The sequence below is a fragment of the Artibeus jamaicensis genome, unplaced genomic scaffold, assembly GCF_021234435.1.
Source record: "Artibeus jamaicensis isolate MK-2021 breed Jamaican fruit bat unplaced genomic scaffold, CSHL_Jam_final contig_233, whole genome shotgun sequence".
NCBI lineage: Eukaryota > Metazoa > Chordata > Mammalia > Chiroptera > Phyllostomidae > Artibeus > Artibeus jamaicensis.
Window position 1 is genome coordinate 54,552,967 of NW_026521486.1, and position 25,182 is coordinate 54,578,148.

The window sequence follows — 25,182 nt, forward strand, 5'->3', positions numbered from 1 at the left end:
TCTGCCTTTGTCCCAGTTGTCTCTCTCTGGTTTGTAGGGGAAGCAAACATGGCTGGATCCTAAGCCCTAGTGGGCAGGAAGGAGAGCACGGAATCTGGGACTGGTTCTCTTGGAGGGGCTTCTTATTCTGAGGAGGAAGCAGCAGCAGCAGCAGCAGCAGCAGCAGCAGCAGCAGCAGCGAGCAACTCAGCTGTTGCCAGCTGCCGTGGAAATTCTGAGCTCAAAGTCTTGGGCTGCTCCGACCACAGCAAGCTCCACCCTGGGGCCTTGCTAGGGATCGCAGCATGTGTGTCCTCTGGCCTAGTCTCACGCAGCTCTTCCTTTGCCTAAATTTGGGAAAGAATCCAAGTATGTAGCCCTGAAGGGCCAGGATGGCCACATTACCACCCCCACCCCCATTTTAATGTGTTCTTTTCCCAGCCTCCAGGGCATTGCTTGGCTTATTCTTTCCAATTCATTGTGTCACAGAAACCCCACTGAAAAAGCTAGTGAGAGGTCTCGAGGAGTAAAGCAAACACATCAACCATCCTACGTTCTTGAGGGTTAGAAGAGGGAGAAAAAAATGCTTCTTCGGGGTATCACTCTTAAATTCAGTCCCTGCAGAATGTTTTCAGTTAAATCTTATACTTCTAACTTTGTTAGTGGTATTTGTTCTGTCTCTTTAATATTTTCATCCTCCTGAAGTAGAATGTAGAGACTTTTTTAGTGAACCACTTCGGATATAATTCCTGACCCGTGACACTTCACTGCTCAAGTTCGGGAGCTCCAAATGACTCTGCTGCCAAAATGTAATTTTCAAAAAGTTGAGAAACATGACTGTCATACAAGTTTAGGTGAACACATGCTGAAGATTCATTCGACTCATTAGCGAGGGAACCAGCAGGATGGTAAATGGGTTCACCGAGCGTTTGAGGGACTGGGTATTTATAGGTACGGGGAAAAGAATGTGTGATAAGATAGCTAGCTGGGTTACAGGCAAAACTGGTTCCTGTCCTAAAGAACAAGGAAATTGCAGTCTTTGGGATTATCTTTTCTATTGGACAGAAATTAGTTATATTTCTACTGGATAAAATGTACAAGTTAATATGCATCTTCACAAAATCTGGGCCCTAGCCAGTAGTAGATAGTAAGTGAAACAGAAACAGCTCACTGGATAATGAAATATACTTGGAATGGGCCTTTTAGACTATATTCCAGAATGACATTGAAAGGATATGCACGCTCGTTTTGTTTCATTGTCAAGTTTTGGATAATTTTCTTAGCACTGCTATTGCACCTGGTCTTGTGCCCGCTCCCCTCCTAACACACTTACATCTTGGCAGTGAGAAATAGAAGTCTTAGTAAAGACTTAGTAAATACAGTAAAGTAGGAGAGAGAGCCATTTGCAGTGGATTAAAGTTGAGGTCTCTTGAATATAGTAACAATAATAGCAGTAAAGAATTTTTAAGTGTTTACCTCGTGGCAGACACTCACACTTAATATTCATGAACTCCTTTTCCATCCCCCGCAACCCTATTTCGGTTTTACAGACGGTGAGGCTGAGGCACAAAAAGGTTAGGTGACTTGCCCACGATCACACATGGCTACAAAGTGGCAGAACCAAGACTTGAACAGAAGAAAGTTGGTTCAGGTTGACCTTCAATCAGGGGCCGTTAGAGGAGTAGGGATTGGAGTGTCAGAGTAGGTTTTCATAGGTGCAATGGTGTGTCCCAAAGAGGATCAGTAATATATCAAGGATTATTTTCAGTTCCCAAAGAACAGCCCGAGCTCTGCCCTGACATCTTCAGCCACGTGTATGTCACCAAGATTCTTTCCCTAAAGGATAAGAGTGTCTGTCTTTCCACCTAGTATCTGCGTCTTATTTGGGGACGAATAGAGACGCGTGTTGGACTGCCGTTACCTTACTTCTTGTAGGCACCTTTAGAGGTTAGGTTTGAAGGGTAATCATGGCATTTTAAATTCATCTCTTCTTTGTGTTTATTATTAAGTTCTGGGTGGGATCAGTTGTCCTAGTGGGAGTGGAGGAAGAACGTGGGTTCACATACATGTGTCAGTCTCTCAGTCCCTGCATCCAGGGCATCACTCTGCGTTTTCTTCTCCCTTAGATATGGCAAGATCGTCTCCACTAAGGCCATACTGGACAAGACCACAAACAAATGCAAAGGTGAGAAAACAGCTGCCCTTGGCAATGGGGAGCAGCTGAGAGTGAGCCCACCCTTGCCTCTGACCTCACTGCGGCAAGTCCCTGTACCGGAGGTCAGAGAGAAGTCTCACAGGTTTTCAGGCTTAAACAACAAGCAGATATTTAGATTCTTTGGTGACCAGATAGCTAGAGTTGCAGTGCTATTTGGGAGACCCGAGGCTAGAAGCCTGCAGAGTCTTGGAATTCCCTGGGCTTACTTTGGACCTCATGTTGCCCTGGATTGGATGGCGGACGTGGGTGAGACGATTTCTCCTTGGCAAAGCATCGTAACTGCTGTGGTGATGGTGGGGTAGATGGCTGGGGGCTTTGTTGGGGTTTTGAGCAGTTTTAGGTGGAGATGTAAGAGTGGAAGGAGGGGAAGGTAAGCAGGTTGGAGTGGGGAGAGGCTCCTTCCAGCAGGGCCTGGTTACCTGCAGCGAAGAGGCTGTCTCCTACATGCCTGGCATTTCTGGGCCGTGGCTGGAAAAGAGGAAGGGATTTTTTAGAGGTGGGGGGTGGTGCTGTGGGTTATTAGAAGAACCTAGTTCCTGAATCCTCAGATTTTTTTGAGAGGGAGGGAGAAAGGCAAAGACACCGCAACGACCTTATCACCCCTGGCGTTCTTAGCTTTAAAATGGACCGAATCTCACAGGGTGGGGAGCACATGGACAGTCACCCGAGACCTCTTCATTTCTCTCTCCCTACCACTTCCCTTACATGGGTCATAACTCTCCTCTGTCTCCTGGGAGGCCTGGGCCTCCCACCTCCCTCGTCCCCCAACCTCCCAGTGACGTTGTCTCCCTGTTCCAGGCTACGGCTTCGTGGACTTCGACAGCCCCGCGGCCGCCCAGAAGGCCGTGACAGCGCTGAAGGCCAGTGGTGTGCAGGCGCAGATGGCGAAGGTAAGGGCACGACCCCGTGTCCTTTCCTCTCGGGGGCTCTGGTTAGCAACCAAGGTCCAGTTCCAAGGTTTCCAGAGGGCTTAACAACGATGAAGTTGAAGGGCAAGGTCCAGTTGCAGTGCTCTTTGACTATATCTGGCCAAAGGGAGTGTGGGCTGGGGACCCACTCAGCAGCCCTTGGCTGCTAGAGGAAGATGGTATTCCAATCTGGCAGGTAGCTCTCAACTCTCTGCCTCTCGTCAAGTATTATAAGCAGGCAAGAGGGTCTAGAGGCTGCTTCCCTTCCCCCTGTTGTTTCCCCATCCCCACCCTGGCCCCTCACTCCCCTACCAGACAGCTTGTGCTGGTTTTGCCACATTGTCTGAAGAAGCCAGTCGTGGCTCTCAGAGGTTCAGAACAATGCTCTCCACCTCCCAGCTCGGTTCCCTGGGGGGTGGGGGAGCAACACACAGCAGGGAGGGCAACCGCCTCCTCTTCTCAAATCTCCAGCTTTTATTTTCATCTAGATTACTAGGAATCCAGAGGCTTCTCTCTCCCTTCTCTTACGTGGGATCGTCCCCTTGCCCTTCTGAAGTAATTGTGAACACTCGGCGTAGAGCTAATGAGGCAGGTCTGCCAGCTGCCTTTTCCTATAAAGGTTAAAGAAAATGGGAGCCCTAAAGGGAAAGGCAGAGAATTAAGGTTGCTGGTGACCCACAGTCTAGGGCAGTGACTGCTTAAATTCTTGAAAATACAGCGATGGGACGTTACAGTCGCTGTATGCATTCCGCCCTCTGGAAGGGCTCTCCCACCTCTTCCGTGCAGAAAATGCCTGGGCGGTGGAGTTTCGGAGTCGCGGAGTCGCGGAGTTCCTCTGAGACTAGAGCTTTCAGGGCTCCCTGGTGACCCAGAGAGCTACCCATGTGGCGCTGGTGCAGCCCCCAGCACGTCGCCTTCCCTTTCTCCTCCCCTCTTCCTGTGTTTCGGTGAACAGGCATTCCTACTCGGAGGAGTCTGCTGTGGCCGGAAGAAGGGGGAGGGAGGATTACTCAAAACAATCCAGCCCGGGAACGCGGCAGTCCCAGGGAATCCAGCCTCCGGGACAGGCCGCTGGGGGAGGAGGGAGTGCTGCTCTGCCTAGTTCTTAAAGAAACAGACGAAACTTTGTCAATGACTTGTATTATGGGCTTGTACAGTACTAGTAATATTAAATATGCTTACTGTTTGTTTTGCCTGGATTCAATACACAACCCATGATAGTGAGGCTCAGTGTTTTTACAAGTCGTTAAGATTCTGTTTGTCTATGTGGGACCCTTCCTGCTCTCTTTTCTGAGACGTCATTTTGTCTTTTCTGAGACGTCATTTTGTCTTTTCTGAGATGGTGGGAGAGGGATAAGAGGTATGAACTGCATTTTCTCTCCTTTATTTCCATAGCAACAGGAGCAGGACCCCACAAATCTGTACATTTCAAACCTCCCGCTGTCAATGGATGAGCAAGAACTGGAGGGAATGCTGAAGCCCTTTGGCCAAGTTATCTCCACTCGAATCCTCCGGGACACCAGCGGAGCCAGCAGAGGGGTTGGCTTTGCAAGGTGAGGGATGCCAAGAATGGGAAATGATGACGTCAGTGAAGAACATCACTTAGAGCCCTGGCCAGGTAGCTCAGCTGGTTAGAGTGTTGTCCCAATATGTCAAGGTTGTTGGTTTTATCCTCAGTCAGGACACAGACAAGAATCAACCAATGAAAGCATCAATAAATGGAACAACAAGTCAATGTTTCTCTCTCTCTCTCTAAAATCAGAAAATTAAACATTAAAAAAATAATAATGTTACTTAGAAGGTCACAAAAAACCCTCCCCCCCCAACAGGGACCAAACTATTGGCCAAAAGTACGTGACAGTAGATCAAAAGTTTGTTTAATTATAGGCCACAATACTCACAAATCCATTTGCTCCCTGAAGTCTTTATTTTCCCCTCTACTTCATGCTACTCTAGCCTTTGCTCCTTTTGATGCAGAATCAAACAGAATAAAGCAATTCTGTATCTTATAGTTTACAGAGTAGTTTCTCATCCTGTTCTCTCATTTAATCATTACTACAACCCTGTGCAATATTAATCTTCCATTTTGTAGATAAGGGAACCGAAGTTCCCAAAATGAAGTGATTTGCCTAAGGTGTCACACCAGAGGGTGGTGGAAGCAAAGCCCTAATCCTTCTGGCTCCAACATTAGTCAGGATGAAGTGGACGATCTGATCTACCTTTTCAGATCCATTGAGACACTTAGATGCTAGAACCAACTCTGCCACTAACTGCCCATGTGATAGGAGACCTTCAGGAGCCTTGGTTTACTCTGTGGGTTGATGTCGGCACGTGATTTTCTTATGTTCTGGAGAGCTGCAGAGCGCTCCAGGCGCCGGTCTTTGAGCTTGGGTGTCCTCACTGTTGTGGGACTTCAGCTCGCCCGTCCCACTTAAGAAATGGTTACGCTTTTATTTATCTTAAGATTTTGTTTGAAAGGAAACTCCGTTGTTGTTTCTAAGTTTGAAAACTCCTGGACTAATGCCCGTTTGTTTTTTAATGTCTTGTCTGGTCTGAGAGCACTCTCCTACTCGGGAGCGTTTTGGGCCTCGCAAACAAGGAATAGGGCTTCTCTAGCCAGCTCAGCCTTGGTAGTGCCACCTGCTGGCGATCCCAAGTATAACTAGAGAAGTTCCCAGGCTTGTGGTCCTCGGACATTTTTCCTCCTGCACTCTCGCACTCCAGGAGAACGGAGATTCCCACCCTGGTTCAGATCGTGGCACTGCGGTTGTCCTATTAATTTTTTTCCCCTAGACCAAAAAACCCCTAAAACCCTTAATAGGTCAATTTATTAAGTAATTAAATGGTCTAAACAACTCAAAAAATGTCCATATCTTAACAAGTTTGTGCCTAATTGAGAATATACACTGAAAGAGAAAATATTTTTATTTCACCCTTAAATAACTATCAGTGATAACGGGCTGTGTGCCTGTCGGAGACCGCACAACTCCTCCGACCTCCGGATCGGGCTCCATACTTCCGCCCTCATCTCCTGTTACACACTTGTCTTAGGGTACTTGCTTTTGTCATAGCAACCGCTGAAAAACCAGCTTTGCAAAAATACATTATCAAATGTATTGTTGAGTGAGCTACACAGTATCCAACAGACGTTGCTGTATTTTCTTCAGAAAGTCGAAGTGTTCCTTGTTGTGCTTCTGCAGGTACCCGGCAACCACGGGGGTGTCTCAGAGCCCAGTCTGGGAACTGTGGCTTTGAAGACTTGAAAAAGCAATGAGATCTCTTGCATGTTTCTATGTTAATAACTACAGATATTTTATTCATATGTTAAGATTCTTTTCTTAAAGATTTTATTTATTTTCTTTTAGAGAGAGGGGAAGGGAGAGAGAAAGAGAGGGAGAGAAACATCAGTGTGTGGTTGCCTCTTGCACTGGGGACCTGGCCTGCAACCCAAGCATGTGCCCTGATAGAAAATCAAACTGGTGACCTCTTGGTTTGCAGGCCCTGGCTCAACCCTCTGAGCCACGCCAGCCAGGGTGACATAGATTCTTGCTAGGTATGATTTCCAGCAAATTATAAACATTAATATTTTAAATCTAACTCACATCATTTTTCAATATATCCAGATGAGACCTAAATGTCCTAGCAATCCGATACACAAAATCACCTGTTTTGAAAATACATAGGGCATTTTTTAATAGTTACAACCCTTACATCTTTCATAAAATGTTCCTTTTTTTCTTCTTGAGCTTGTATTTTTATTTCAATTGTATTATACTGTAGTGTAAAACATTTTCATAGTTGCAAGCCTTTTTGTGGATCATCCTGTCATACTTCTCCACAATAAAAATATGTACATGTTAATTTTTTCCCAGCGGCCCTGAGGCTCTATATGTATTAACCCATAGGAAAACCCTCTTTATGATTTTTAGTTCACAATTGCCCCAAACAACACAAATATATTTAAACATTTATACGAAGTTTTTATTGGAAATACTTCTTCTATGACATACATAAGTTTAAATTTTATTTTTAGATTTTCCTAGTTAGAACGCGTAGCCATCAGCGAACGTCGTTTATCACTGTAACGAGACCGGGTTGATATCCGCTTTGTTCCTGTTTTTGCGTTTCCATGCTGAGAAACCTCGTTCACTTAAATAAGTAGACAGGACTGGAAAGAATTTTGTTAAAATAAGAATTTTTTAAAAGACTTTATTTCTTCATTTTAGAGAGAGGGGAAGGGAGGGAGAGAAACATCAGTGTGTGGTTGCCTCTCAGGTGGCCCCCACTAAGGACTCAGCCTGCAATCCAGACATGTGCCCTGACTGGGAATCGAACCTGCGACCCTTTGGTTCACAGCCTGTGCTCAATCCACTGAGCTACACCAGCCAGGCCTAAAATAGGAATTTATTTAATCCCTTTTGAGTTATTTGCCAAGAACCAAGGTGATCTATCATGAATATTGATTTTTTTAATATGTCATTTGACACCTTGTTAAGTCCTCCAGCTTCTGTTGGAAGAATTGGGACCATCTAACTTACAAAAAGATTCATAACTCTGTAGGTCTTCTCTGCCTTGTGTGGCGTTTTGGGATGAGTGGGAAGTAAATGGGGAGGGGTGGTTGTGAGAGGGGACTTTGGCTTTGACCGTTGATCAGGACCAATGCCCCAGACAGATCAGTTTTAGGAAAGAGTTTATGATGAAGTTGAGGTTCTCAAAGTGATTCTCTCGACACGCTGTGTCTGTTCACCCCTTTGACTAAGGAGTGGGAGTAACCCAGCTACAAACTTCTGCTCTAGGATACTGATCATGTCGTTTTCTCTAAAAAGTTCCATTTGAGGCCTTTTATGGTGACCGCCTTCATAGGGATGGTTTATATTTTTAGTGGTTATTGGCACAGAAAATATACTGAGACCTACTTGAAATATGGAAAGAGAGGAGGACACTGTACCTTGTATTACATAGACCTTTACACTTAAAAAAAAAGATTTTATTTATTTACTTTTAGAGAGGGGAAGGGAGGGAGAAAGAGAGGGAGAGAAACATCACTGTGTGGTTGCCTCTTGCACACCCCGCACTGGGGACCTGGCCTGCAACCCAGACATGTGCCCTGACTGGGAATCGAACTGGCAACACTTTAGCTTGCAGGCCTGCACTCAGTCCACTGAGCCACACCAGCCAGGGCTAGACTCTGACACTTTTAAAATACATTTATGTAGATTAACTGTTTGATCTGTACAATCCTGTAGAGGAGACAATAATTTCTCTAAAGTGGAAATGAGGAATGGGTTTCCACAGGGTTTGGGGCATGTCCTAACTCAGAGCTCTGGGACGTGAGCAGAAGCTGGAGTCTAGGTTTTCTCATTTTCTGATTTTCCACTCAGGCCTCTTTTCCCAAGAAGGAACTTTAACTCGGTATTTCCCAACTTTGTTTTTCTGCCACTGCGGACCAGATAAACCCCATCTGATTACTGTCTCCTCCTATAGACTCACGGAATCTTAATGATGTTATAGTAGCTAATTAGACCTTGGTAGATAACCAGAAGCAAAAAATAAATATTGACAAATTCTCAGCTCATGTAGTTTTGTCAGAGCGAGGGAACAATTTCCATTAGGAATTTTGTGATAAAAAGTACCCTTAACAGCCCTGGCTGGTGTAGCTCAGTGGACTGAGTGCAGGCCTGTGAACCAAAGAATCACAGTTCGATTCCCAGTCAGGGCACATGCCTGGGTTGCAGGCCAGTTCCCAGCAGGGGATGCACCAGAGGCAACCATATACTGACATTCTCTTCCTCTCTCTTTCCCTTCCCCTCTAAAGATAAATAAATAAAATCTTTATTAAAAAGTACTGTTAACAGCCTCTAGTTATTGTTTTTTTGTTTTTTTAAGTGAGGGAGAAGGGCCAGGCCTTGCGGAGTAGGAAGACCCTCTTTTTTTTTTTTTAAGATTTTATTTATCTTTTAGAGGGGAAGGGAAGGAGAGAAGGAGAGAAATATCAATGTATGGTTGCTTCTGGTGCATCCCCTGGTGGGAACTGGCCTGCAAAACAGGCATGTGCCCTGACTGGGAATCGAACCACAATCCTGTGGTTCACAGGCCCCACTCAATCCACTGAGCTACACCAGCCAGGGCTGTATTTGTATTTATGAAGCAGACACAACACTAGTCCCATCCATAAGTATCTTCTTTGGAATATGTATTCATAGCTTAAAGACCTACATTATTCCTTTCGGGGCCCCTTTAGGAGCCAGCCGATAGAACCTTCATTAGAAGCTGGAATTGCCTCTTCAGAATATCTTGAATTTGTGCGGAGGAAACTCCGTGTTCCTATAGGCACAACTTTTGGAGGATTTGTGGGGCTGGGAACTTAGGACATTCTTTTTGAATGTAGGGAGAGCACAGATCCTGAAGAAGCTAGAGCCTAACGCCTCTTGTGCTCCTTAGGATGGAGTCCACAGAGAAGTGTGAAGCCATCATCACCCACTTTAATGGAAAATATATTAAGACACCCCCTGGAGTACCAGGTGAGGCATCTGGGAATCAGGCTGAGAGGGCCATAGGTTGTTACTCCCAGTGAAGACTCTGGAGGAGTTTTGCATGAGTGTGAACGGGCTAAGTGAGGTGGGACTCAGCTGCCTGTCTGCTTTCTCTCTTGGTAGCCCCATCTGATCCGTTGCTTTGCAAATTTGCTGATGGTGGTCCAAAGAAACGACAGAATCAAGGAAAATTTGTGCAAAATGGACGGGCCTGGCCAAGGAATGGAGACATGGTAAGAGGACTTCTGAGGAGATAGGAGGACTGTGGATAGGTACTAGAATGGGATGGAAATGACCATGGCCTGATTTCTGTGAACTTAGGTGGCAAGCTTGGGAGCTGCAGTTTGCAACTGAGAGAAGCTGTTTAACATGCTGCTCGCTGTGGGTCTGGAGTGGGTGGGATTTTGCAGCCTGCACACCCAAAAAAACTTGGAACAGCTTGTTCAGACTTCATTTTAATCAGCTGAACCAAATACTTCCCCACCCTTGACATCCTGCATTTACTCCTGTTCTTATCCGAGAGCTTACAGTATGAATGTTGTGTTTTTTCTTATAGGGTGGTATGGCCTTGACCTATGACCCCACTACAGCTCTTCAGAATGGGTAAGGGTGTTTCAGATAACCAGGCCGACTGAAAATGACAACAGCCTTTGTCCAGGCACTTGGCTGTTTCATCTTGATCTTTTAACAGCACTTAGTGGGTGGCCATGTCTGTCCGTGGGGGGCCCTTTCTGATTTCCTGTGACTCTGTACTGATGAGGTTCCTTCCTACAGGTTTTACCCAGCTCCTTATAATGTTGCCCCCAACAGGATGCTTGCTCAGTCTGCACTCTCCCCGTACCTTCCATCTCCTGTGTCTTCGTATCAGGTATGCTTGTGCCCAAAAAGGGTGTGGTGGTTTTCCCCATCACTGCATTTTAAGTAAAGGAGTATAAGGCTGGAAACTACTTGTTTGTTTTCCCTTTGTATATACCACACACAAATCACACTACAGGAGAGCATAACATGTGGCCGCATCCCACTTACGTAGACTGTTGTAGGAGCATCCTCTTTCTCTCTGCCCACCGCCTCCACAAGTAAATCCATATCAATTCACTACTGTTTTCAGTGTTTTTCTTCATGTGCATATATACATATGTATATAGTTTTTGGAAGTTATTGTTTAGGTTACCAAAAAGTTGACCATACTAAATGTATTTTTCATACTTTGCTTTTCTCACTTAACAGCACCTTAAACCAGTGGTTCTCCAAGTGTAGGCCCTGGGCCAGCGGTGTCAGCATCCCCTGGGAATTTTTAGAAACACACATTCTTGGACTCCACCCCAGATCTACGGAATTAGAAGCTGGTGATGGTCCCAGCAGTCTGAGTGATTCTCGGGAGCCTGTGGGTGATTCTGATACAGCAAATGTTGGGCTCTCTGTTCTCATTATTTCCTTTTTCAGTGGTTTCATAGTAGATCATGCTGGAGAGATACCAGAATTCTTTTTCTTTAAATTAAAAAAAATTTTGTTGATTGATTTTAGAGAGAGAGAGGAAGGGAGAGAGAGGAAGAGAGAAAGAAACATCGATTTGTTGTTCTACTTGTTTTTGCATCCATTGCTTGATTCTTCCTTGTCCCTGACCAGGGATGGACCCAGAACTTTAGTGTATACGGATGATGCTCTAACCAACTGAGCTACCCAGTCAGGGCCAGAATTCTTCATCTGTACCCCAGTGAAGGTCATTCACTTGGATTTCAGTGTTTTTCTGGTATAAATAATGCTTCAGTAAATTTTCTTATGCGGTAAACATCCTTGTGCTTCTATCCTTGCCTATATAAGTACTTATGTTTCTGGTGGCTGGCATCTGAGGAGTAGAATTGTAGTTTGAATTTATGGACTGTGGAGTTTTATAAATGTTGCCAGATTGCTTTTCACAAAGGCTGTGTCAACTCACGTTTCCACTAGTAACGTGTGAGAGCAGCCGCTTCCCTCCAGCCGTAGGTGACATTGCTCTTGAAATTGTTCCCACCTTTATGGGTAGAAAGTGCACTGTGACTTCAATTTGCACTTCCCTGACTGCAGCTTAGTTTAAGCATTTTCAGTGTTTGTCATGTTTTGATTTGCTGCTCTCTGATTGCTTTTCATATGCTTGGCCCAGTTTTCTGTTTGGTTTTGTAAATTATAAGTATCGATCCTCTGAATGTTGTCTTTGTTACAAATGTTTTTTTCCAATTTTTTGTCCACTGACTTTGTGGTCCTCAAACTTTACCTGTGCATCAGAATCACCTGAAGAGCTAGTTATACCCAGGTTACCAGGCACCACACCGAGACTTTGATTCCGTAAGTCTAGGGTGGGAGGCAAGAATTGTATTTCTAGCAAGTTCTCAGGTGCTACTGCTGCTGCAGTTGCTTGTTGAAGGACCATACATTAGCAATCACTGGCTTTTGCCATGCCAAAGTTTAAAATTTGTGTATAGTTAAATATATCTGCTTTTTTACTTATAACTTTTGAATTTCTTGTCTTAATTCAAAAGATCTTCCTAGTCCCTGTATGGTACATATTGTCTGTAAGATTATTTCATTGTTTTATATATAAATGTGTAATCATCAGGAATTTGTTTTTGTATATGGCAGAAAGTAGGTGTCATATTATATTTTCTTTCAAAATGTTAACCAGTTGTCCTAGAACCAAATTATTAAATAATCCATTCTTTTTTTAAGGAATTATTTTATTTACTTTTAGAGAGGGGAAGGGAAGGAGAAAGAGAGGGAGAGAAACAGCCATCACATGGATGGCCATCTGTTGCGTCTTGCACACCCCCATCCGGATAGTTGGCCCTGTGACCGGGCATGTGTCCTGACTGGGAATCAAACCAGTGACTTTTTGGTTCACAGATCAATGCTCAGTCCAGCGAGCAACACCAGCCAAGGCAAATAATCCATTCTTTTTCCATTGAATTGAAATGCCACCTTTGTCATATAACAAATACTGGACTTTAGCGCTGGCTTATGTAGCTCAGTGGATAGAGTGCCAGCCTGCGAACCAAAGGGTCACTGGTTCGATCCCTAGTCAGGGCACGTGCCTGGGCTGTGAGCCAAGTCCCCCAGTAGGAGGCACGTAAGAGACAACCACATATTGATGTTTCTCTTCATCTCTTTCTCCTTCCTCTTTCTAAAAATAAATAAATAAAATCTTTTTTAAAAAAAGACTTATTTTTTAAAAAATAAACACTGGGGACTTCTGGCCAAGATGGAGGTGTAGGTAGACACACTGTGCCTCTTCGCACAACCAAAAAAAGGGCAACAACAATTTAAAAACAAAAAAACAACCACTTCTGACAGAAAATTGAACTATATGAAAGTCTGACAACAACCAAGGAGTTAAAGTAGACGCATTCATCCAGACTTGTAGGAGGGGCGGAGTCAGGGAGCTGGTACCGAGAGTGCTCGAGGCAGGGTGCTTGGCGGGCCCTCCGTGCACAAGGCAGCAACTGGCGGACCCAGCAGGCAGCGGATTGTAGAGGGGCATAGCGTGTCCAGTCCCACATTCATGCTCAGATGAACCAGGTGACAGTGGGAAGTGAGACAGACCCAGCAACCCAGGGTCCCAGCACATAAAAATAGAGCCTCAAAACACCTATTAAAAACACCTGTGAGGGTTGAGGTGTAGCGAGAGACTCCCAGCCTCACAGGAGAGTTCGTTGGAGAGACTCACAGGGTCCTAGAACATACACAAGCCCATCCACCTGGGAACCAGCACCAGAAGGGCCCAATTTTCTTGCAGGAAGCAGGGGAAGTGATTGAAATCCAGCAGAGAGTGGAGCAAGCGCCATTGTCCCCTCTTGGACCCCTCCCCAACATATAGCATCACAACCCAGCGACGTGGGTTGCCCCGCCCTGCTGAACACCTAAGGTTCTGCCCCTCATACATAACAGACACCATAAGACAAAAAAAAAAAAAAAAAAAAAAAGCTCAAATGAAAGAATAGATCAAAGCTCCAGAAAAAATACAACTAGGCAACGAAGAGATAGCCAACCTATCAGATGCGCAGTTCAAAACACTGGTGGTCAGGATGCTCACAGAACTGGTTGAATGTGGTCACAAATTAGATGAAAAAATGAAGGCTATGCTAAGTGAAAGAAAGGAAAATGTACAGGGAATCAATAGTGATGGGAAAGAAATTGGGACTCACATCAACAGTGTGACTCAGAAGGAAGAAAGAAACATCTAATCAGAAAAGAGTGAAGAAACAAGAATTCAAAAAAATTAGGAGAAGCTTAGGAAACTCCAGGACATCTTTAAATGTTCTAACATCCAAATTATAGGCGTACCAGAAAGAGAAGAGAAAAAGCAACGTGTGGAAAACTTATCTGAACAAATAATAAAGGAGAACTTCCCCAATCTGGCAAAGGAAATAGACTTCCAGGAAGTCCAGGAAGCTCAGAGAGTCCCAAAGAAGTTGGACCCAAGGAGGGACACACCAAGGCACATCATAATTACTTTAGCTGAGATTAAAGATAAGGAGAGAATCTGAAAAGCAGCAAGACAAAAGGAGACAGTTACTTACAAAAGAGTTCCCATAAGACTGTCCCCTGATTTTTCAAAAGAGACCTTACAGGCAAGAAGGGGCTGGAAAGAAGTATTCCAAGTCAAGAAAGGCAGGGACCTACATCCAAGATTGATCTATCCAGCAAAGCTTTCATTTAGAATGGAAGAGTAGATAAAGTGCTTCTCAGATAAGGTCAAATTCAAGGAGTTCATCATCACCAAGCCCCTATTATATGAAATGTTAAAGGGACTTATCTAAGAAAAAGAACATTAAAAACATGTACAATAAAGGGACAGCAAACTCACAATTACTAACAACCAAACCTAAAACAAAAACAAAAGCAAACTAAGCAAACAACTAGAACAGGAACAGAAACACAGAAATGGAGATCACATGGAGGATTAGCAACAGGGGTGTGGGAGGAGGAGAAAGGGGGAGAAGGTACAGAGAATAAGTAGCATAGACGATAGGTAGAAAATAGACAGGAGGAGGGCAAGAATAGTATGGGAAATGCAGAAGCCAAGAACTTATAAGTATGACACATGGATATGAACTAAAGGTGGGGGGGATGTGGGGGTGAGGGAGTGTGCAGGGTGAAGGGGAGTGAAGGGGGAAAATGGGACAACTGTAATGGCACAATCAATAAATTAAAAAAATACAGGTGGGGAGCACTGCGGGGGTTGGCTGGGATGGGAGTAAGAGACAGACTACTATATTTGAACAACAGTTAAATTAAAAAAAAATAAAGTGAAAAATTTAACGCCCAAAAATAAATAAAAAATAAACACCGGGATTTATTTTTGTATTCTTTATTTTCTCCCAATGATTGTAGTTTCCATTCCTATTCTGATAATATTAATTTGATCTGAGTGGCTTTCATAATTTGTTCTAATATTTGATGAGGCAAAATCTTTTCTTTTTCACACTTTGCTATTTTAGCTTTTATTCTTCTGTATAAAGTTTATGTGATCATTTAATCTAAATTTTAAAAATCTCTGAGGATTTTAATTGGAATTACATTAAATATATATATATATATATATATATATATATATATATACACATCTATAAACTAATATATATATATTAGTTTAAGAGAATTGATGTTTTAATAATAGTAACCTTCCCAGTCAGGGCACATGCCTGGGTTGCAGGCTGGGTCTCTGGTGGGGGACACATGAGAGGCAACCACACGTTGATGTTTCTCTCCCACTCTTTCTCCTTCCCTTCCCCTCTCTCTAAAAATAAACAAATTTAAAAAAACGTTTAAAAAATAATAATAGTAACCTTTTCACCCAAGGCATAGTATTTTTTCGTGTTTTTAATTTTTTTATGTCATACAATGAAATTTTAGTTTTCTTTATGTAGGTCTTATGCTTTCCTTGTAAAATATATTCCTAAATGTTCTATAATTTTTATAAGCATTTCTTAATACACTTTTGATACACTGAAAAAAGCTGTTGATTTATGTTCATCGATTTAGTATGCAGCTAACTTACCGAGTCTTCTTATTACTACTAGTATTTTTTCTAATTAAGCCTCTTAGGTTTTAGAGGTATACAGTTACATCATCAGTGCAAAAGAGTAGTTTCTCTTCCAATTTTATGCCAATTGTGCTTTTATCTAATTGCATTTATTTAACCTTACTGTAAGATGGGTTACTACAATTGCAGTGGTTTTAATATTTCTCTGTTAGGTTAATATTAGCAGCTAGTTTTTGCTAATAACATTTAATATATGTAAGTAGTTCCTTTCTAGTCCGTATTTTACTTTGTGATTTAAAAAAAATAAATGGCTGCTGAGCTTTATCCAGCGTCGCTTCAGTATCTGAAAGGCATTAAATGCTATAATGCATCATAGCATTGTACTATGGCTTTTTCCTTCAATTCTGACTTACGTGTATAGAGTTTTAATCTGAACCGTCCTTACATTTATGGAACAAACTGTACTTGTTTATTATGATGCATTTCTTACTTCTCATTGATATATTTTTTTCATTTTAAAATTGAGGTATAATTCACATACCATAAAAGTCATACTCTTAAGGTGTACAAGTCAGTAGTTTCTAGTATATTTACAAAGTTGTACAACTATCACCATTATCTAACTCTAGAACATTTTTATCACCTCACAAAGAAACTTTATACTCCTATGTGGTCATTCCCCATTCCACCTAACCCCCAGCCCCTAGCAACCACTTTCTATGTCTGTAGATTGGCCTGTTCCAGACATTTCTTAGCAAGTGGAAGCATGCATTACACTTGTGCCTGGCTTCTTTCTGTGAGCATGTTTTCAGGGTTTATCCACGTTGTAGTATGTGTCAGTACTTCATTTTTTTCTGTGACTGAATCGTATTTCATTGTGTGGATAATACCTCACTGTTTCATTCATTTATCCGTCGATGGCCATTTCCACCTGTGGATTGTATGAATGTTTGTGTGCAATTTTTGTGTGAACATGTACTTTTATTTTTCTTGAGTATACATCTAGCAGTGGCATTGCTGGGTTACACAGTAAATGCTTGATTTTTTCAGGAACTGCCAAACTGTTTTCCAAAGCTGCTGAACCATTTTACATTCCCACCTACGGTGTGCAGGATCCAGCACAAATAACGCCCCTTTTTATTACAAAATCATAAGCATGTAATTCTGTAACATAACAATGTCACACTCAAGCACAGCATGGGACATTTTAGGTGCAGTGATCAAATTAAAACTATAAATTAGTACACCCATATTATTACCCTACTACCCACACCCAAGCCGGCTTTACTCCCAACAGACCCTGCACGAAAGTTGCTGTGCTGCCCTTTTACTGCGGTCATCCCAGTGGGTGTGGAGTGGCATCTCATTGCGTCTTTGATCTGCCTTTCCCCAGTGGCTAATGATCTTGTGCCTCTTTCATGTGCTTATTAGCCATTTGTATATCTTCTTAGAGAAATATTTATTTAAATTCTTTGAACCTCTTTATTTTTAGTTTCTCAGTATTATATGGAACCAATTGCTATTTAATGTAACTTGTTTTTTCAATAAAATATACAAGAGCAACAGCTGCGTTCTCATTGCCCTTGTGCAGCATGAACAGCAGTGACAAACCTTCCCGTACAGGAGAGGGGCGGGGCGGAAAGTTGAAATGAGGTGCACCTGGCACTCGGAGCCGAGGGTGGGGTGAGGCTCTTCGGGGGCTTCAGAGGGTCATTGCAGGATGAGAAGAAGGGCAGGTGTTGAATGGTTAGTAGCTTGCCTTGTCCTATAGGTGGATAAAAGAAGCTGTCTCTGATAATTTCTTACTATAGGCAAGGCCCCTAATTCAAGTTCTTCTCGTAGTTAAATGAAAGGACAGAGGGGCAGAAGTTTCTCTTGTAGCGTCTCAGTTGTCTTTAGCTCAAAATAATCTGCACACCACAGAGGCACAGCTGGAGGTGACTTGTCCTGAACCCCCGCAAAGGTTAAACTGTTAGGGCTTCAGACCCTGGGGTGCCCATTTTTAAACTGGATTATTTGTTGAGGTATAAGCGTTGCTAATTTTTTTTTTTTAGATTTTATGTACTTATTTCTAGAGGGAGGGGAAGGAAGGGAGAAAGAGAGGGAGAGAAACAGCAATGTGTGGCTGACTCTCACATGACCCCTACTGGGGACCTGGCCCACAACCCAAGCATGTGCCCTGACTGGGAATTGAACCCATAACCCATCGGTTCACAGTCCACTGAGCCACACCAGCCAGAGCAAGAATTGCTAATATTTTTAAAGCAGTTTATTCTTAGTGTTTCTATTTGATAATGGGGCATTCCATCTTTTGAGGGTTTTGTTTGAACATTATCAGATCCTTGGTCAAAACAATAGTTTCTAGGCAATTAAAAATTTTTGTTTATTTTTGCTTGCTTTAGAGAGTAACTCAGACATCTCCTCTACAAGTACCTAACCCATCTTGGATGCACCACCAGTCATACCTCATGCAGCCGTCAGTGAGTATTCAGAACCAGGCAAATGCCCGAGGCCACTTGATGTAAAGGAAACCACTGGGAGGGGCTAATCATATGGGATGGAAGATGATCTGACTTTGGGTGGTGGGCACACACTGCAGTATAAAGATTACGTATCATAGACATGTGTACCTGAAATCTGTATGACCCTATGAACCAATGTCGCCCCAATAAATTTAATAAAATAAAATAAAAACACTAGGAATTGATGAAGGCAGGTGTGGGTTTTGAGTTCCAGCTCAGGCCCCTATGCAGCCAAGGTATATGACCTCACATTTTTTGAGTTTGTTATTCTTAGGCAGGGATCCCTCTAGACTGATGGGCAGAGTGCCTATTCCGGTTGCACAACTGGGTTGCTGCTCCTCTCTCATTTCCCAGGATTTTTAAATGGCCCCTGTAGCCATGAATCCCTGCTTCAGGCAACCTCACAGGATGCTGCCAACGAACCCTGTCCTTTGTCATTGTCTGTAGGGTTCAGTTCTGACGCCAGGGATGGATCACCCCATTTCTCTCCAGCCTGCCTCCATGATGGGACCTGTTACCCAGCAGCTGGGCCACCTCTCCCTCAGCACCACGGGCACGGTAAAGCAGGATACTTCTGATTATAAACACCTACCGAGGGAGGAATACCTGTGTACTACTTTTCAGCATAAATACTTGTACATGATAAGTATCACTTCAGTGTCATTGAGAGCACACTCAGAGTAGGAGACAAACTAACAGGTAATAATCCATGAGGCAAGGATACAGCATTATAATGCTCCCCAGCACACTCCTTTTAACTGATTCCTGCTTATAAAACTGAACAGTGTTTCTATCTACATACTCGTGTATGTGGAAGTTCATCCACATTTCCTAGGAATCCGTATCAAAATAGCACTAAGAAAGAAGAATGAGTGGAGCTCACCAGGTCTCATGTAGGCCCGCTACGTTCCAATGTGCACGGGAGGGCTTAGAGGCAGAGAAGGCAGTGCACAAGGACAAGCCGAAGGCGGGACAGAGGAGAAAAGGAAGCTGTGTCCGCGGAAGTCCCCCTATGCCAGTGTTCTTTAGAACCATCACCTGAAGTGGATTTCAAACGCACAATTAAATCAGACAATTAAACTAGAATCTCTGGGATGGAACAGAGGCATCAGTCTTTTCTAAAGCTCCCAGGTGCTTTAAATGTAGCCAAGAATCACCGCACTAAGCCCCTGATGTTTTTCATTCTAGTACATGCCAACGGCTGCAGCTCTTCAGGGAGCTTACATCTCCCCGTACACCCCTGTGCCTTCTTCCAGTGTTTCAGTTGAGGTGAGAGCTTTATAACCTCTTTGGATTGAGGGTAAGAAAATGAACAGAGGCAGATTTTCCCCGTCCAAGACCTTCCTCTCACAGCGATGCTAATTCTGTGTTCGCAAATAGCTGACTGGTATGTGAAGAATGTAGCAAGGAAAGTGTGTGTCCTTGAATGAGGCTCTTCCTGACATTTGGCCAGAGGGTAAATACCAGAATAGTAAACACTAGTGTTCCTTGGGAAGAGAACAGGCTGCTCCAAATGCTGGGGATGTGAGGCCGTGTGTCTGAGTATGTGTGTGCTGTGTGCCTGTGCACACTGACACTGGTGTGTGGGGGGCGGGTGAGCTGGGAAAGGCACGCCAGTGTGGCTGGGTCCCAGCCAGGCTGCTTCAGTGGGAGGTGAGGGAAGGGTGCACAGGGCTACTCTCCTGCTTTGGCTGTGGTTACAGGAGAACAGCAGCCAGCAAAATCAAGTGACCGTGGATGCTCCTTCAGACCATGGGGTCTATTCTTTCCAGTTCAACAAGTAACAGTGGTAAGAATCACATGCTGAGGGGCAGGGTGCACTGAGCAGCCTGAAGTCAGACAGGGTCTCATGTTTGTCATCCCCGCTCCCTACCCTCTTTGGCTTATTCCTCTGGTAGGATTCCCTTCCCCATCTTTGTTGAATACAAACTGCTGAAGCTCCCAGACTCCAGAGGGCTGACCCGGAATGTAGATCATCTGTGGGCCCTGCTAAGACCTAATGCTTGGCCATCATTTTTCACAGGCCTGGGCCTGAAAAAGAAATCTCTGCACTCCTGTCCTCTGCTCTTCCTCCCTTCCCGATGGAGCCTGGGGAAACCGTCACTGTCTGTGTGTGCTACATTCAAGGAAGCCAAAGACACTCCTTTATGTTTCTTTTGCAAAGAAAGTTTTGTTTTGTTTTTAACTGCAGTATACCCCAAAGAGACATGGTGCCTGGAGCTTCTTCTCATCTTTATGAAAAACACTTTTTGAAGTGCTGAACTTATTTGGGAAGGCTTAACATTTTTTATTTTATTTCTTCTCTTAAAAAAAAAAAAAGAAAGGCATGGTGCTAGAACATTGAAGGGGTCCTACTATGGGTCCTTCCTACAGAGGTTGGTTGTGGACTTTTTTTGGTACGTGTAAGAAAATATGCAGAGTTTAAAAATTTTGTTTTATAAAGCTCTTAACTCACCCATCCTATCTTTTCTTTATACATATTTTGCCTTCTTCCTCTCATCCAGATTTTTCTTCTTCTTCTCTTTTCCATGCAGCGGACATGCCTATTTCATCTTTTTACAGTTTTTAATTTTGTGAGTTTCTCTTTTGAATGAAATTTTCATATGGAATTTTTTAGGGCCAGGCAAGGAACAAGGTAGAACACTAAGCACGCAGTGGAAGTGGTTTTTCTTCCCTCTGTCCTGCCACGTCCTGTGAGAAAAGGCAAGACTTTGTCTTCAGGAAGCAGAGATGAGGCCTAGGCCCGCAAAAGAGACAGTCCCACCGCCTTTGGAAGTCAGGCTTGAGCCAAGTGTGGATGAAGACTAGGTCTTCCCTTGCCAGTTCCAGAAGGGTGGACTTAACTGACTTCTAATTCTTCTCACTGCCAAGGCCAACACCCCCTGAGGAAGTATCTTCTCTAGCTACAGCTTTTCAAAAATACCTGCTTTACTGCTTCCTAGAGGATCTTCTCACCTGCTCTGGGTCTGGGGGCCCCTCCCCTCCCATCACGCCGCTGTGCTGGGAGCCTTTGAAGTTGTGACCTCGCTGAGCCCACTCAGGCTCTGTTCCCACTGTGGAGAAGCAGTCGCTTCAGTTCTAGACTGGTGGTTCTCAAGGAGATGGTATTGTCCCCTACAGGCCATTTGGCAGTCCCTGGGGACATTTTTGATTGTTGTGCCTGGGGGTGGAGGCTGTGAGCTACTGGCATGTAGCAGCTAGAGACTGGGGATGCCACTGAACATCTTGCAGGGCACAGGGTCCCCAACATCCCAACAAAGAATTATCTGGCTCAAAATGTCAGTAGTGCCAAGATCAAGAAACCTTGATGGAGATAGTGCTGTTCCTGCCTCCTGGTCAGAGGATCTGGTGAATTCCTACTCGAACCCTGGACACACTGCGCCTTTTGAGACTCCTGCAACTAGTTGAAAGTGACAAAAATGGAGTCCTGGAAGTTTCCTCCGGCTCTGACCTTTGACACCTCTGCATACCCTGGAAAGGCTTGTGCAGTTAAATGCATACACATCCAGAAGAATCAAGGTGGGGACTGTTGGGTGCCATGCAGGGGTGGGCAGGGCAAAGCTCTCCGTAACTACCCAGGGCAGCCCGTCCTGCCTTGGTGTGTTTGGGCCCCTTTGCCAGGGAACTGGTCATTTTCCTTCTTGTGGAAAGACAATGGAGCTAGGATAGAAAAGGGCAATAAATCCCACCTCACTATTTACAGTACCAGGAGTCCTATTAAAAAAAAAAAAGCCTGTATTTCCTCTTCAACTCATCTCCTTTTGCAAGTCCTCACTCCATGCACATGGAGACAGAGAAGAACCTTTTGCCCGTCTTCTAGGAAATGAGATTCTTCACCTGTCTTCTCCCAGTCCCTCCCTTATACACTGAGAGGAGAGTTCTGCTCCCCCTCGCTTCAAGGTCAGGTGCCTTTCCACCAGACAATCAGACTGAAGGCCGGGCGACACAGACTGGAGGAACAGGTGTTCATTCGGCTGGCTGTCAGGAGAGGAAGGCGATGACGCTGGGGGGGAAGGAAGCTGTATTGGTTGTTGTACATTGGGCTTGGCCCCAGCTTTCCCTCCCCTCCCACCGGTCCCAGGATCGAGAACCCAAATGTTCCCTATCCTTAGGCTGTTCTTTTGTTCATCCTGGGGATGAGTGAGTGGGGGGGGAAATGGGCAGGATAGAAGTGTAAAGAACAACATTGCCACTATTCATTTTCTCATGGGTGCTTCCATCCTCAGGGAGGTCTCGTCCAACATAAAACACACCCAAGCTCAGTAACCTTCTAGAACGGTTTAGCTGGGCAGGTAGCTCACTTCCTACTTAAGGACAGTACACTGTAGATTGGTCAGTGGTCTTGAGGAAAAAAACACAAATCTAGAATCCCACTCATCTGACAGCAGCTTGGAGGAGCCTTCACGTGTGAGGCGAAGTGCAGCAGGGACCTCCCACACAGACACCACTGAAGTCACTGCTGCCCTGCTCTGCCTCCCAGAACTCCTGAATCTCTGTATGTGAGAAAATGTTTAGATTTCGTGACTTCACTCTGTTAAATTCTGAAATTACCTATCGGGCATTCTCCTCATGTGACTCTACTTAATGAATTCTGTTACGTGTTTCTGGTTTAGGCGGGGTTGGCCGGGCACGGGAAGCCATGGGGAAAAGTTATTTTAGTAGTGGTTAAAGGCACTGTGCAACTTCTTTTCTGGTGTTTTGGGGTTAACACTCGTATTTTTCCCTGGTTGCTAGTTCATTTCTAACAGTTCAAACATGGGTGATTGGGTAAAGGAGATGGAAGGAATAAGGGATACTGTTTCTCATGAAATAGCCTCGTGGTGGTAGGATTGTAGGGGAGCCTTCAACTTTGCAGCCTAGGGGATGCATCCTGGGGATGAGTGAGTGCGGGGGGGAATGGTCATGGTCAAGTGCAAAAGCTCTTTCGGTTGTTTCTGGTTACCCCAGAATAGTGTGAACTCTTCAATTAGGTCTTGCTGTGGTAGGCCAGGGGGCAAACCGTGTAATGACAGCCTGGCCTAGGACATTAACTAATGCTAGGAAGTCACCCCCAGAGTAACGCTCTTTAAACATTGCTGCCTCGTGTCTTCTCAGCTGTCTTCACGGAGCCCAGACGGTAGTTCCTTTGCATGTGTCATCTCATCCCCACCCATTACATATGCTTCTAACATTCTTAAAACATTCTAATACTTTGTATTTTTGCTTTTGGTCAAATAGAAATACTCAAGCACCTTCCTCAAATGTTAGTCCTTAGCTAGGCTCTGAGCCTGCCCATCCCACCCCATGCCAGTTTCTCCTGTTCCTCTCACGCTGAGATGATACAGACACTAGGCTGCCTAGACTTCTTGGAGAGTATGGTAGAGATTTGGGTACATGTGGGAATGATGGTGGAGAGAAATGTTATTTTTTTAACCAAAGAATTTGAAGATCTGCCCAGATTTGGAAGCCTGGCAGCTCTGAAGCAGTGGCCCTTGTGATAGATAGGGGTGGTAAGAAGACATTAACTTGCACTGAGTGTGAAAACTACAATAGGTTATGCTATGCTACAGACCATCCCTGGGTTGGGCCACTTCAGCCATTTCTACTTACACAGCAGTGAGGTCATTCACCTGCTTGGTACCTGCAAAGCTCACTCCCTGTGGCTTCAGTGTCAGTGCTTTGGGGGCTGACACGTGGGTTGGTACTTTGCAGCACAAAGGTGCTGTGAGAAGCCTTGCCGGAATGGAATTTATTCCTGGACAGAAATCTTGTTTTCTGGTCGGGTGGGGAATACCAGTGCTGCTCTTGCACATGTGCTCCACCTCCTGGGAGAGCAGCGGCCTTGCACCCCAGGCTACTTTGACCTTCTTATCCAAGGACAATAAACTGGGATGGGTAATCAGGTCTAAACTTGTCCTCAGGCTCAGATACATTAGCTTCAGAGAAAACAGTGGGTTTTATGAAAGCTAATCTGTAAGGTCTACAGCTTAAATCTTGTGCCTTGTCATACTGATTCTTCCCAATTCCCACTTAAGCCAACTACTGCATTTCCGTGTTTACCTGCACTTTAGGTCCTTCCAGGTATTAGCAGATCCCTCATATTAACTCCACTTTCACCCCTTCCTTTCATTAGTGGAATGAGGGCATAAACACCTGGTTTACATCTTTTCTTTGACTTTTCATGAGGCTTAGAAAGCTGCAGGCTGGAAAGGTTCATGGTCAAGTGCAAAAGCTCTTCTGGTTGTTTCTGGTTACCCCAGAATAGTGTGAACTCTTCAATTAGGTCTTGCTGTGGTAGGCCAGGGGGCAAACCGGGTAATGACGGCCTGGCCTAAGACATTAACTAATGCTAGGAAGTCACCCCCAGGAACATCAACAGTGGAGCAGAGCTCAGAACTTAAGAGGATGAGTTGGCCAGTGGCTGCCATGCAGCTGAGAAGGTAAGCAAGCACCAAAGAGGGCATTTGTGATTTTCACAGGCTGGAAGTAGATGTTCCTTCTCCATCTTATTTCAGTTAAAGTTTAGAGGGTTCACCAAAATCAAACATGTAGCTTAGAGGGTGATAAGATTTTCCAGCCCAAGTAAATAAGTACTTACCCCATTACTGGTGTCCTGTCCCACAACACACGATTTTTGGGTGGTGAGTGCTGTCTTGTGTGCACTTACCACCTTGGACAGGAAAAAAGTTTAATTTATATTTAGGCACATTTTGTACGCTTTTTCCTTTATCCAGAGACTTCTAGTTTTATACTCTTCCCATGTCTATGCCAATGCCACCCATCTAGCTTATTCCTTTTCTGACCCTGGGTATTCTTACGTTCCTTCCCTACAATTTGACAGAGCTTCATTTTGTCTTATTCAACCTTTGTTTTGAAATAAAACACAAACATCTACCTCCTGGTGTCTGATCCATGGGTGGAAGCTGGGAAGTGGGTGATGGGCCCATGCTTGCTATGGGAATACAGGTAGCAGCTTAGGAAGCCAAAGCCGTGTCTCACAAGGCAGGACCAGACACTGGATGCCATGCTG

At 44.3% G+C, this 25,182-nt stretch overlaps 1 protein-coding gene across 5 annotated transcripts in view; it reads left to right on the forward strand.

Moving 5' to 3' along the window:
- The window catches only part of RBMS2 (RNA binding motif single stranded interacting protein 2), a 52,206-nt gene extending 27,160 nt beyond the window's left edge, over window positions 1-25,046 (forward strand). For 4 of the 5 annotated variants that reach the window (XM_037133249.2, XM_037133252.2, XM_037133250.2 and 1 more), the window contains 12 exons: window positions 2,106-2,164; window positions 2,993-3,084; window positions 4,498-4,655; window positions 9,544-9,623; window positions 9,759-9,868; window positions 10,192-10,238; window positions 10,410-10,503; window positions 18,054-18,131; window positions 18,621-18,731; window positions 19,362-19,442; window positions 19,877-19,962; window positions 20,197-20,342. In XM_037133249.2, coding sequence (XP_036989144.2) covers window positions 2,106-2,164; window positions 2,993-3,084; window positions 4,498-4,655; window positions 9,544-9,623; window positions 9,759-9,868; window positions 10,192-10,238; window positions 10,410-10,503; window positions 18,054-18,131; window positions 18,621-18,731; window positions 19,362-19,442; window positions 19,877-19,957 — 991 coding nt within the window. In that variant the 3' untranslated portion in view covers window positions 19,958-19,962; window positions 20,197-20,342. Of the gene's footprint in view, window positions 1-2,105; window positions 2,165-2,992; window positions 3,085-4,497; window positions 4,656-9,543; window positions 9,624-9,758; window positions 9,869-10,191; window positions 10,239-10,409; window positions 10,504-18,053; window positions 18,132-18,620; window positions 18,732-19,361; window positions 19,443-19,876; window positions 19,963-20,196; window positions 20,343-20,790 lie in introns of those variants that run through there. The other variant, XM_037133251.2, reaches the window with a different exon arrangement.
- The last annotated feature ends 136 nt before the right edge of the window (window positions 25,047-25,182 follow it).